Raw genomic sequence first — 14621 nt, 5'->3', positions numbered from 1 at the left:
CAGGGCAGTGGTTCTCAACCAGGGATTCGTGACCCCCTGGGGGCCCGCGAGCAGGTTTCAGGGGGTCCACTAAAATAAACTAGAGAGGGGCCGGCATTAGACTTGCTGGGGCCCAGGGCAGAAAGCCAAAGCTTGAGCCCCATCACCTGGGGCTGAAGCCAAAGCCTGAGCAGCTTAGCTTCACGGGTCTTCCAGTGCCATGAAGCCCTGGGCAATTGCCCTGCATGCTACCCCTGAATGCCAGTGGCTTTTAATGTACTGGATATGCAGAAAACCAGTTTTTGTGGCACAGGTGGACTTTTTATATCATGTTGGGAGGGAGACTCACAAAGAAAAAGATTGAGGACCCTTGGTCTAGGGAGTGCGGGGGAAAGGAAGGGGAAATTATCATAACTTTTAAAATGTCACTTCCCCAAAAGCTAATATAGGAGATTACTATTAAATGCTTATATGGGAAAAAGCAACCATTTTTGCTCTCTGCATTAATAAGATACCCTATTTCTAATGAGAATAAATGTACAGTACAGTTTAGTATGAGCTGATATGCTCATGCTAATATGCTTTGTAATGTTACATATTAAATGTTAGTGTTTTCCTTGTTTTAGTTTCCTTCCCATTCTTAAAACTATGTGGAGCAGAGAAATTTGTCACTATTTGCCATCTCCCGTGTCAGTGCTATAAGTATGTTGTAAGAACTATGTAGTTTTCAGTGGCAGAAGGAACTTATGACTTAAATAGACGTTTTTGTTTTATTGAATGCTCCTCTAAATATTTATAGTTTTGCAACAGGTTGAGATTATTTAAATGTAATATATAATCCAATTTAACCCTATTTGCTAGATACAAATTGGGGTAAATTAAATGGGTAACCAAGAAAGAGTATTTGGTAAACATTGTTGATCCTATGTACTTTTTTGTATAGGAAATGTTTGATGCTACTTTGAAAGACAGAGAGTTGAGCTTTCAGTCTGCCCCTGGTACCACAATGTTCCTACACTGGTTAGTGGGAATGGTTTACGTCTTTTACTTTGCATCTTTCATTCTCTTACTGAGAGAGGTAAGTTCTTATTCAGGTGAGGGGATTATAAAATATATTTGAACAACTTTATGTACTGAAGAGTTCATTAGCTCTTCCCCATCTGTGTGTTTCTGTTATGATGCTTTTAATACATATTAGACTTCAAAATTTTTCTGCCTTAAAAATTGAACAATCATGCTGGCTACAAGTGAATATGGGAACACCCTTAGGATGCTAGCCGATTGCATGCAAGGGAGTTTTTAATATGGATGCTGCTTTTGTTTAAATACTTCTTAGTATCTGTAAACTGAAATGTATTTGAAAGTAAAGATTTTTAGTTAAAATGTTTCCACTGTGGCCTAGAAGTAATGCTCTGCAGTGTCCTTCTGTACCTCTCATTGTTGACTCTTGTATTGAAAAGTTCTTCATATTTATATCTCACAGCCTAGTTGCTTCTAACACCTTTTTTCCAACAGAAATCTAACTCTGTTAATTAGACAACATGCTAATAATTATGTTGCTTGCATTTTTGTCTTTTAAAACACAAATCTAAATACCTGTTTCAGGTACTGAGACCAGGTGTCCTGTGGTTTCTGAGGAATTTGAATGATCCGGATTTTAATCCAGTTCAGGAAATGATTCACTTGCCAATCTATAGACATCTCAGGAGGTTTATTTTATCAGTGGTAAGGACTTTTTTCAGACTTGTCCTTGAATAATTTATATTCATTTCTTTCTTGTTGTTGCAAATACAGTGCTAGCCTCTTTGATGTTTTGAATATTAGCATGTTTAACTTTCTTTTTTAATGTGTGTTCATTCTTTAGTTACTCAAATAAAACTGAAGTTTACTTCTTCAGAAGTGTTAGTTGTAAAAGTTTTAAAATTTTTGGGTCTAGCACAATCACAAATCTTCCCCTTGTGAAAAAAACCACAATGACTGCTTGTATCACTAGCCAACAGTTATTTTATTACTATGGATGGTGGAGGAGATCCCTTGAGGTCACGGTGCTGGTCTAAGCCATTTATTGCAACAAACATTCTGGGTCCCAGTTCAACCAGATCAGTAGAGATAGGTCTCATTCATGTTTCTGGTCTGTCTTGGGGTGGACCATGACAGCCTGGGCAGTGGTATCTACTACAAGATGTAGCTGCAGGCTGTTGAATTCCTGGGGAAACATCTACAGTCTTTCCTGGCCTCCCCAAGCATTTTTCAGATGTTCACCCTGATGTCTGTCTGGAAGGCCTTTAAGGCAAAATCTCAGATGGCCTGCTTTGGCACAGGTTTTGCAAATACAGGCCCTGAAGACTGCATACCTTTGAAACAGACTGCTGCATGGGATACTGTGATGTTGATATACTGTTAACACATCAACATCCTCTGTACCTTGTTGGATCACCCTAGTGGTGCGCAGCATACGCTCTGAGGGTAAGACCTTCTCCCTGCCATCTCCTGCTCACTTAAGCTAAAGAGAGGAGTGCTGGTCAGTCATGCTCAGGACTCTAGAAAATAGCAGGATGTATTTCCCTTTTGTCATCTTATAACCACACTGCGTTGGTTGCATCAGGGATGTATGTGCCACATAAAATGACCCAAACTTAATCCAACATATAGTTCTTTTTAAAGGTCTCAAATGCATGGGTTAGCAGAATGTAATGGAGTTGGTTTTTGCCTTGTGAATCAAGAAATGAAGCGCTTGGCTAATTATCATTCTCTGAAGGCATGAATTGTAATGATTTCAGAACCTTCATCAGACTCACAGTGGGACCTTGGGCCCCATGAATGATGGTCAGTTACAGCTTATATATTCAGAGATTAAACAACTCTCTCTTCTAGTTTACACATTTATTTCCTTTTATGGAACATAGACTACCAAAATTTGAGAGGAACAGGTTTTAATTTAATCATGAGCCTTTGTTCATACAATTTTTTCATTCAAAACCTTTGGAGATGGTATACATCTTCATTGGCCCATCCATATAAAAATAAGGCCTCGTGAGTTTTGTAGATACAATATGCATTTGTAATTTTCTTGTTGCAGATCGTCTTTGGGTCAATTGTCCTGCTCATGCTTTGGCTTCCTATACGTATTATTAAGTATCTGTTGCCTAATTTTCTTCCATATAATGTCATGCTCTACAGGTACGTTTTTATTTTCATTCTGAAAGATGTTTTTGGTCTCCCTGTGATTAGACAGAATCCTCATTGTGTACCTCTCTAAGGCCATGTCTACACTTACAAGTTTACAGCAGCACAGCTGTACCAATACAACTGTGCCTCTATAAGAGTGCTCGTGTAGCTGCGTGTTATGTCCATTGACATAATAAAACAGCTCAACGAGTGGCAGTAGCTGCGTCGGCTGGAGAGCGCTTATGCTGGCAAAACTTATATCTCTCAGGGTTTTTTCACACCCCTGAGCGATAAAAGTTTTGCCAACATAAATGCTAGTGTAGACATGGCATAATTGTACCACTTTCACCATTACTTTGACATTGCATTTAGTATCTTTGTTGAAAATGAACAACATAACACAAATTTTAATCGGCTCTAGCAAAGTTAAATGTCAGAGTATGCCAAGTACAATAGTACATTTTTGACAAATAAAAAGTTTGCCTTTTTATGCATTGATTTTCCACAGTGATTCAGGCATGTAAAAGTTGAACAAATTATTAATTTTACCCCATAGGTTATCATTATGCTGTGAGCGGTGTGTGTTAGGGCTGTCGATAAATTGCAGTTAACTCACAAATTAATCACACTGTTAAACAATAGAATACCAATTAAAATTTATTAAATATTTTTGATGTTTTTCTTCATTTTCAAATATATTGATTTCTATTACAACACAGAATACAAAGTGTACACTGCTCATTTTATATTATTTTTATTACAAATATTTGCACTGTAAAAATGATCAACAAAAGAAATCTTATTTTTCAATTCAGCTCATACAAGTACTGTAATGCAATCTCTTAATCCTGAAAGTGTAACTTGCAAATGTAGATTTTTTTTGTTACATTGTTTTGTTTTTGAATGCAGTTATGTAAAACTTTAGAGCCTGCAAGTCCATTCAGTCCTACTTCTTGTTCAGCCAATCGCTAAGACAAACAAGTTTGTTTACATTTACGGGAGATAATGGAGCCTGCTTCTTATTTATAATGTCACCTGAAAGTGAGAACAGGCTTTTGCATGGCACTTTTGTATCCAGCATTGCAAGGTATTTACATTCCAGATATGCTAAACATTCGTATGTCCCTTCATGCTTCAGCCACCATTCCAGAGGACAGCTTCCATGCTGATAATGTTTGTTTAAAAAAAAAAAAAAAAGTGTTAATTACATTTGTGACTGAACTCCTTGGGGGAGAATTGTATGTCTCCTGTTCTGTTTTAGCCACATTCTGCCATATATTTCATGTTATAGCAGTCTCGGATGATGTCCCAACACATGTTCGTTTTAAGAACACTTTCACAGCAGATTTGACAAAATGCAAAGAAGGTACCAATGTGAGATTTCTAAAAATAGGTACAGCACTCAACCCAAGGTTTAAGAATCTGAAGTGCCGTCCAAAATCTGAGAGGGATGAGGCATGGAGCATCCTTTCAGAAGTCTTAAAAGAGTAACACTCAGATGCAGAAACTATAAAACCTGAACCACCAAAAAGAAAATCAACCTTCTGCTGGTGGCATCTGACTCAGACGATAAAAGTGAACATGCGTCATCCACTCTGCTTTGGATCATTGTGAAGCAGAACCCGTCATCAGCATGGACACGTCCTCTGGGCAGCATTATCTCCTGCAAATGTAAACACACTTGATTGGCTGAACAAGAAGTAGGACTGAGTGGACTTGCAGGCACTAAAGTTTTACATTGTTTTATTTTTGAATGCAGGGGTTTTTTGTACATAATTCTACATTTGTAAGTTCAACTTTCATGATAAGAGATTGCACTACAGTACTTATATTAGGTCAATTGAAAAATACTGTTTGTTTTTTACGGTGCAAATATTTGTTATAAAAATAAATATAAAGTGAGCATTGTACACTTGGTATTCTGTGATGTATTTGAAATCAATATATTTGAAAATGTAGTAAACATCCACAAATATTTAAATAAATGGTATTCTGTTATTAACAGCGCGATTAATCGCGATTAATTTTAAAGTGCAGTTAATTTTTTTAAGCGCTTGACAGCCCTATTTTTTTTTGTTTTTACACTGTTTTTAGGAATACTTCAGGAATGAAAGGATGTCCATGGTTTGATCTTTATTGTAAATATCAATGCAAAATTTTTCCTCTGTTTTTCAAGTAAAACAATAATTTGGCTTCAGTGATACTGCTCTTAACTTATAAAAGGAACAAGTCAAAATCTAAACCTCGCCTTTTCAGATAACGGAAGATAGCTTTCCTAAAGACTTTTCATAAAGCTCTCTGTTCACATTAAATTCCTAAACACTACTAAATTCTTCCCCAGTGCTCAGAAACATATGCAAAAAAAAAAATCTTAGCTATTAAAGTCTAAGAATTGCCTGTGATGGAATCCTACTTAGCCTTTACTGTTAGTTTGGTCAGATATTTGGTTATAATAGTCTTGGTTTGTTAAAATGTTTGTAGGAAATTCATAAAATGTTAGAGAATAGTCCTTATGTGTTTGCCTTCTTGTTCTTTCCCATTGTTTCTAGTGATGCTCCAGTGAGTGAACTTTCTCTGGAGCTGCTTTTGCTTCAGGTGGTGCTGCCAGCTCTGCTTGAACAAGGACACACGAGACAGTGGTTGAAAGGTCTTGTACGAGCATGGACTGTTACGGCTGGGTACTTGCTGTAAGTGTAAACAGCCAATATCAGTTATGTGGCTTGTGTCACTTTAGCCTTTTTAATGTGGAAGAAATTTATTCTTTGGCTAGATACCGTAACTGGAGCGTTATGAATTACTTGATACATAAATGTGTGCATAGCAGAGATACATGAACATTTGTATAGAACAAATTATTGTACAGCGAATCCTTGAATATGCACTGCAACTTCAGAATATGCCTTTGCAAATAAATTATATTTGCTGCGCTAATACAACTTTCACTTGGCAAAAAATGGTATAGCTGTGTCTGAATAGCAATTTCTGTTGTCCCTGTTTCTATATTTTGCTTTCCATTATGTTTATCTTTTCAGAATGAAATTTTTGTTACTTTCTTCTTCCACAGACTCTTTGGAAAATATGAGCAAAATTAACATGTACATCTCTGGTGCTATTAAATCCATGCAAAAAATATAAATAAATCCACTCCTGAAAACCCTCCTGTGTGAGGGCATAAAAGTTGGAGTGGCTGTGACCCTCCCATAGTTCTCTTACCACCCGTGACAGAGATGGAACTTGGACAGTGTCCTATGGGCTATAGGTTTTTTGATCTTCAATCTCAACCCTTTTGTGAAGAAATACCGTTTCACTTCTTCTCTTTCATTGCTCGTGTACAGAAAAAAGTACGAAGAGACTCTGCTACACAGCCTCTCCATACAGAAGGGCGAGGCACTTCACACCGACTGCCAGTATGGCCTATTGTAAACCCACAGGGTTTAAATCTTGTTCATTGTGCAATAGTTATATGTTCTTAATCAGTGGTCTCACCAGGTGTTTTTTCTGCCTTGGAAGAGCACATCACCCAACAAGTGCTTCATCTGCCATTTCTTGTCACACATCTGAAAACTGAGAGATGTGTGTTTGCTTCAAGAGACTTAATTTCAATCTTTAAAGGTCTTATATGATCTTGGAGAAGAGACAGCCTCCTTGTCTCTAGCTTGGAGGATATCTACGGTAAGCGTTCTGGTAACCAGACACCATGCCTCTGGTTCTAGTAGGCAGAAATCTAAAAAGGGACCAAGACCAGTGGAACTGGCACCATGATCGTTCAGTGCCATGTGCATCAGTACCAACTCTGGGGCAAAGAGACCTAACACCCACTTTGGATGCCAAGCACCATACCCTCACCATGCATAAGCACAGCTCACAGCATGCAGCAAGCTCATTCCATGAGAAGGACCCATAGCATTCCTCCAAAGGCAGGTCTTCCAAGTCTTCCTTAGCGTTGAGGGATGTGAAAGACTCAGGAGATGCTGGCGTCAACAATGAGCCTTTCCCAATATCAAAACGCCTTCGAGGAACTGCCTTTGCTGCTTGTTTTGGCACCAACAGAATCGGCACTGGTCCCACATCTAATGGCACTGCTGTTCCTGGAGATGTATTTCTCCTTGCCATGTCCAAGCCACTCCTCCCTGACTTCAAGCATGGGACCGGACCAGAACAGTACATTAAGGGGAGCTCTGGAAGTGCCCCGTATCAGGCACTGACGCACAGCTGACAGTGGACATGCCAATCACATCCTGGCGATAACTGTACAATTTACTTTTATGGCCCTGTTTGGGCCCACCTTCCCAGACTGGAGCCCTATCATATGTGTCTGGGGAAAAAAAGGTCTCACTCATCATCTGGCATCAATAGCCAGATCCCTGTCACAGGACCGGAGAAGTGTCCTTGTGAGGTAATGGCTCAGGAAACACTCCAATTGCCCTCCCCACCTAAATCTCCTCTTTTCCAGATGAGGCTGTTGCCTCGACCCAACACCAGCTATCAGTAACTTTAGGGCCTTCCAGACCTGCTCTTGAGGATAGCTTGCTGAAATCTTGGACTTTGAGACGACCATGATCTTAGGTTTGTTCTCTGTTCAATATCCTCAGTCCCAACTGGGAATGTGCTAATCATTGTATATTGGACCCAACAAAAGGATTGTGGCACACCTCAGCCTTGCTTTCCCCTTCTTCAGACTGAGTATAAAAGTGTTATCAAGTTCCATCCAAAGGCTTTGAACTTTCTTCTAAGCATCAGACGCCAGAGTCGCTTGCGGTGTCTGCGGTCCAGGAAAAGACTAGATCCACCACAGATAAGGACACCCCCCTCACTCCCAGGAAACGGAACTACTTTGGCCAAAAGGCTTACTCATCAGACCTCCCTCCAGTTCCTCACAGGAAGCTACTGGCCCTGTTGGCAAAATAGTTTTCTGATGTGGGCGAGGGTGACCCCATTCCTATTGAGGCTCCTTCAAGATTGTAAGGAAGAGCTGAGACCATCCTATCAAGGAAGGGGCAAGTAGTAATAAGAACATTGCTGCAAGCCACAGTGGATGAGTCAGATATGACCACTTGATTCATAGCTACAGTAGTCCAAATGCCCTGCGCCTCCTGGGTATAAATGTCTGGGATTCCAAAAGAAGTCCAGGTTATGCAAGAGGACCTACCATTCAGGGCATGAAGCTCTTTAGCAGTTGGACTGATCAAGCACTCCTTTCTGTCAAAGATTTGAAGGCAATTCTGAGATCTCTAGGGATGTACTACCCCACGCTATACTGCAAGCCCTTCTGGGATCAGCTCCCACGAAGACAAAGAACACAGTCTTATTCGCACAATTGTCAGCCAGAATATTTGCCCAGAAAGAACCCCGTTACACCAGTAGGCGCCTGTTGTCGTCCTCCATTGTACACCAAGCCCCCTCTCAGAGTCAGCAGGTTTGACAGGAGTATTCAGAGCTCTGTTGTGTCAAGTCCATACTGCAGCCAACTTTCAGAAATCGCTTTTCCCTCCTTCCATCAGTTGTGGTCAGAGATTAGATGAAGAATTAATGCCCATCATCATTGCCTATGGCTACCCCATCCAGTTCCTTTCCTTGTCTCCCACTTGCCCCCTTCCTTATTTCAGGGATCTTTTCCCAAGAGCCTGTTACAAAAAATGCCCCACAGCTCAAACCATGTGGCACGGGACAGCCACAAGTCTCTAGCTGCTGCATAGACATACCCTGAGATGATACTAGTACAGACCAAAGAAGTGTTTTTCTTCCACTAGTGATCGATACACAATTGAGTCAAAATTTAATTGAATCATAACAAGACAAGGAAGGCCTGATCCGACAGACACCATATGGTCAAACTGTCAAGGATTCCATCCAGACCTGAAGTCGCAGCACCTTATAACCTGGATATTGACTGGTTGAGTGCCATGGAAAATCAGGAAATCCTGACGTAGAGCAGAATACTGTGCAAGAGAGACTTATTCCTCCAACCCAGAGTGGCCTAAACCCATTGCAGGCCCTGATACTGAAGATTCTGGGCTACTTGCTGCAGTTAAAACATTCTGGACGTTCATTTAGCTCAGTCAAAGTTAATGTAGTGGAAGTCTCTGCATATCATGGACTGATACCTTTGGACTCAGTCTTCTCTCATCCCAATGGTATCCAAATATGTCAAGGGCCTAATGCATGCTTACTCACTGGTCAGAGGACCTGCTCTAGTATGAGACCGCAACATCATCCTTCTAAAGCTTGTGGAGTTCTCCATTCACCAGCTTACTCTCAGAACGGTGATTTTGGTAGCGATGACCTCGGCCCAGAGAGTGAACGAACTTCAGACAGTCGTGGTGGAACAGCTGTACTTTTGGTTCCATAAAGACACGGTGATACTAAAACCTCATGACAAATTCCCAAGATGATTTCCAAGTTCCATTTAAACCAACCTGTGTTCATCCCAAGACCTCATTCCACATGAGGGGAGAAGAAACTGCACTCTGGGCAAACCTAGAGTTCCATGATATTATGTTCATAGCTGTGGGGACAATAGAGGATTTTCTTCTATTTGTGGCCACAGTTGGCTGCCTCAAGAGCCAAGCTGTTTCATTTTGAAGATGCAGCTGATACTCCATTCCCACCATCCTGAGTCAATATTGTTTGCCAGTCACCTGCAGTGACTAACGCTCAAAGAAGGAGTGGTTATTAACTGTACTATGATTGTGGTTGTTTGAATTGTTATAGTCTGTGGATCCCATGACCTACTCTTCATCGCCACTTTTCCAGGTCCTCAGCAGTCACTCATGGGCTTTGAATTGCAAGGGGACTGAGTTGGGATTGCTGCCACTCCCCCTTTTTATGCCTTCACACGGAAGCTCAAGGAGGCTCAGGGCACATGTGTGACCTCACTGGACTCTGCTATTCGAAAGATTCTGGGCTTGCACACATGATGCATGTGCACCTAAGAATCCATACTGACTACAACATCTCAAAGAACCACAGTTACTGTAGGGTAAGGAACTGTTCTGTTTTAGTAGTTTTTGACTGTTTCATAATTTGACTTAAACAAGTGTACTTGCACTCCCCAAATCCTGTACTGCTCATTAATAATATTTCAAGTTTGAAGGTTTTTTTCTTGACTGAATTATTCTTAGGGAGGTTTGAGATTGGGATGGAGAGTGAGATCCTTTCTTCCTCTTTGCAATAATCTTTTCAGCTTTTCATGCCTGAAAAACAAATGAGATATTTAGCTCCAACTTAATAGAAAAATTGACCTTCAGATACAGTCAAAACATGGATACCTCATCCGCAAAGATGAATACAAATGGAAAGTAGGTGACGGAGGGAGGTGGAGATGAGAACCAAGTTGGGGGGATAACAATGGGAACTATTACGCATCTTCAGCTGTTGCAGTTACCAGTAGAGATGGCTCAAATAAACATTCCTTCAGCCATTTTTTAATTAAGCAAGGGTGAAAAAAACTTAATTACCATTTTTAAATCTACATTCTGATGGAGGAATTGTCTGAAGTTGGGAGCTTTATGTAAGTAGTCCTTTGAGGAGGAGTTCTTGCTAGATTTGGGGGTGGGGAATGAAAAATTGCTTCTGAGCATACGTAATAGGTATTTGATTTTACCAGACCCCCATAAAGTCCTGCCAGTCAATAACACTGCATATCAGAGATGGTGCCCCTCTCTACTCAAGTTCACTAGTACTGGGTACTGATGCTCTCAGACTGCTGCGAGGACAATTTTTAGGGGTTTTGTAGATTTTTTTTTTTTAAACATTGAGACTTATTAGGGAGAAAAGAAAATGTAGGGAAAACATTTTAGAACCTGTCACTTCTTTTGTTCACAAATTCTAAACTGCTGTTCAAAGGTTAAGAACATAAGAACGGCCATACTGGGTCAGACCAAAGGTCCATCTAGCCCAGTATCCTGTCTTCCGACAGTGGCCAATGCCAGGTGACCCTGGCAAACAGAGGTTAGAGACATCATCCCTGCTTATCCTGGCTAATAGCCGTTGATGGACTTATCCTCCATGAACTTATCTAGTTCTTTTTTGAACCCGGTTATAGTCTTGGCCTTCACAAAATCCTCTGGCAAAGAGTTCCACGGACTGACTGTGCATTGTTTGAAAAAATACTTCCTTTTGATTGTTTTAAACCTGCTGCCTATTAATTTCATTTGGTGACCCCTAGTTCTTGTGTTATGAGAAGGAGTAAATAATACTTCCTTAGAATCATAGACTATCAGGGTTGGAAGGGACCTCAGGAGGTCATCTAGTCCAACCCCCTGCTCAAAGCAGGACCAATCCCCGATCAAATCATCCCAGCCAAGGCTTTGTCAAGCCTGACCTTAAAAACTTCCAAGGAAGGAGATTCTGCCACCTCCCTAGGTAACGCATTCCAGTGTTTCACCACCCTCCTAGTGAAAAAGTTTTTCCTAATATCCAACCTAAACCTCCCCCACTGCAACTTGAGACCATTACTCCTTGTCCTGTCCTCTTCTACCACTGAGAATAGCCTAGAACCATCCTCTCTGGAACCACCTCTCAGGTAGTTGAAAGCAGCTATCAAATCCCCCCTCATTCTTCTCTTCTGCAGACTAAACAATCCCAGTTCCCTCAGCCTCTCCTCATAAGTCATGTGTTCCAGACCCCTAATCATTTTTGTTGCCCTTCGCTGGACTCTCTCCAATTTATCCACATCCTTCTTGTAGTGTGGGGCCCAAAACTGGACACAGTACTCCAGATGAGGCCTCACCAATGTCGAATAGAGGGGAACGATCACGTCCCTCGATCTGCTCGCTATGCCCCTACTTATACATCCCAAAATGCCATTGGCCTTCTTGGCAACAAGGGCACACTGCTGACTCATATCCAGCTTCTCGTCCACTGTAACCCCTAGGTCCTTTTCCGCAGAACTGCTGCCTAGCCATTCGGTCCCTAGTCTGTAGCTGTGCATTGGGTTCTTCCGTCCTAAGTGCAGGACCCTGCACTTATCCTTATTGAACCTCATCAGGTTTCTTTTGGCCCAATCCTCCAATTTGTCTAGGTCCCTCTGTATCCTATCTCTGCCCTCCAGCGTATCTACCACTCCTCCCAGTTTAGTATCATCCACAAATTTGCTGAGAGTGCAATCCACACCATCCTCCAGATCATTTATGAAGATATTGAACAAAACCGGCCCCAGGACCGACCCCTGGGGCACTCCACTTGACACCGGCTGCCAACTAGACATGGAGCCATTGATCACTACCCATTGAGCCCGACATATCCCCCCTTAGTCGTCTCTTTTTTTCAAGCTGAAGAGTCCCAATTTTATTAATGTCTCCTCATACAGAAGCTGTTCCATACCCCTAATAATTTTTGTTGCCCTTTCCTGAACCTTTTCCAATTCCAATGTATCTTTTTTGAGATGGGGTGACCACGTCTGCATACAGTATTTAAGATGTGGGTGTACCATGGATTTATATAGGGGCAATATGATATTTTCTGTCTTATTATATATCCCTTTCTTAACGATTCCCAACGTTCTGTTTTCTTTTTTGACTGCCGCTGCACATTGACAGGTTTCAGAGTAACAGCCGTGTTAGTCTGTATTCGCAAAAAGAAAAGGAGTACTTGTGGCACCTTAGAGACTAACAAATTTATTTGAGCATAAGCTTTCGTGAGCTACAGCTCACTTCATCGGATGCATACTGTGGAAAGTATAGAAGATCTTTTTATACACACAAAGCATGAAAAAATACCTCCCCCCATCTCACTCTCCTGCTGGTAATAGCTTATCTAAAGTGACCACTCTCCTTACAATGTGTATGATAATCAAGGTGGGCCATTTCCAGCACAAATCCAAGGTTTAACAAGAACGTCGGGGGGGGGGGGGAGGAAAAAACAAGGGGAAATAGGTTACCTTGCATAATGACTTAGCCACTCCCAGTCTCTATTCAAGCCTAAGTTAATTCTATCCAATTTGCAAATGAATTCCAATTCAACAGTCTCTCGCTGGAGTCTGGATTTGAAGTTTTTTTGTTGTAGTATCGCAACTTTCATGTCTGTAATCGCGTGACCAGAGAGATTGAAGTGTTCTCCAACTTGCCCCATAACCTCAGCCGTGCAGAACACAATGCCATCCACAGCCTCAGAAACAACTCTGACATCATAATCAAAAAGGCTGACAATGGAGGTGCTGTTGTCATCATGAATAGGTCGGAATATGAACAAGAGGCTGCTCAGCAGCTCTCCAACACCACTTTCTACAAGCCATTACCCTCTGATCCCACTGAGAGTTACCAAAAGAAACTACAGCATTTGCTCAAGAAACTCCCTGAAAAAACACAAGATCAAATCCGCACAGACACACCCCTGGAACCCCGACCTGGGATATTCTATCTACTACCCAAGATCCATAAACCTGGAAATCCTGGGCGCCCCATCATGTCAGGCATTGGCACCCTGACAGCAGGATTGTCTGGCTATGTAGACTCCCTCCTCAGGCCCTACGCTACCAGCACTCCCAGCTACCTTCGAGACACCACTGACTTCCTGAGGAAACTACACTCCATCGGTGATCTTCCTGATAACACCATCCTGGCCACAATGGATGTAGAAGCCCTCTACACCAACATTCCACACCAAGATGGACTACAAGCCGTCAAGAACACTATCCCCGATAATGTCACGGCTAACCTGGTGGCCGAACTTTGTAACTTTGTCCTTACCCATAACTATTTTACATTTGGGGACAATGTATACCTTCAAATCAGCAGCACTGCTATGGGTACCCGCATGGCCCCACAATATGCCAACATTTTTATGGCTGACTTAGAACAACGCTCCCTCAGTTCTCGTCCCCTAACGCCCCCTACTCTACTTGTGCTATATTGATGACATCTTCATCATCTGGACCCATGGAAAAGAAGCCCTTGAGGAATTCCACCATGATTTCAACAATTTCCATCCCACCATCAACCTCAGCCTGGTCCAGCCCACACAAGAGATCCACTTCCTGGACACTACAGTGCTAATAAATGATGGTCACATAAACACCACCCTATACCGGAAACCTGCTGACCACTATTCCGACCTACATGCCTCCAGCTTTCACCCTGACCACACCACACGATCCATTGTCTACAGCCAAGCTCTGCGATACAACTGCATTTGCTCCAACCCCTCAGACAGAGACAAACACCTACAAGATCTCTATCAAGCATTCTTACAACTACAATACCCACCTGCGGAGGTGAAGAAACAGATTGATAGAGCCAGAAGAGTTCCCAGAAGTCACCTACTACAGGACAGGCCTAACAAAGAAAATAACAGAACGCCACTAGCCGTCACCTTCAGCCCCCAACTAAAACCCCTCCAACGCATTATTAAGGATCTACAACCTATCCTGAAGGATGACCCAACACTCTCACAAATCTTGGGAGAAAGGCCAGTCCTTGCCTACAGACAGCCCCCCAACCTGAAGCAAATACTCACCAGCAACCACATACCACACA

At 41.8% G+C, this 14621-nt stretch overlaps 1 protein-coding gene across 1 annotated transcript in view; it reads left to right on the top strand.

Annotated features, from left to right (window-relative positions):
- The window catches only part of MARCHF6 (membrane associated ring-CH-type finger 6), a 123106-nt gene that overhangs the window by 71494 nt on the left and 36991 nt on the right, over positions 1 to 14621 (top strand). The window contains exons 15-18 of the mRNA XM_074945044.1: positions 923 to 1057; positions 1585 to 1704; positions 3059 to 3159; positions 5697 to 5834. Of these exons, the coding sequence (XP_074801145.1) occupies positions 923 to 1057; positions 1585 to 1704; positions 3059 to 3159; positions 5697 to 5834 (494 nt within the window). The remainder of the gene's footprint in view (positions 1 to 922; positions 1058 to 1584; positions 1705 to 3058; positions 3160 to 5696; positions 5835 to 14621) is intronic.

Source organism: Natator depressus, chromosome 2 (genome assembly GCF_965152275.1).
Source record: "Natator depressus isolate rNatDep1 chromosome 2, rNatDep2.hap1, whole genome shotgun sequence".
Lineage (NCBI taxonomy): Eukaryota > Metazoa > Chordata > Testudines > Cheloniidae > Natator > Natator depressus.
This window is presented reverse-complemented; position numbering and strand designations above follow the sequence as displayed.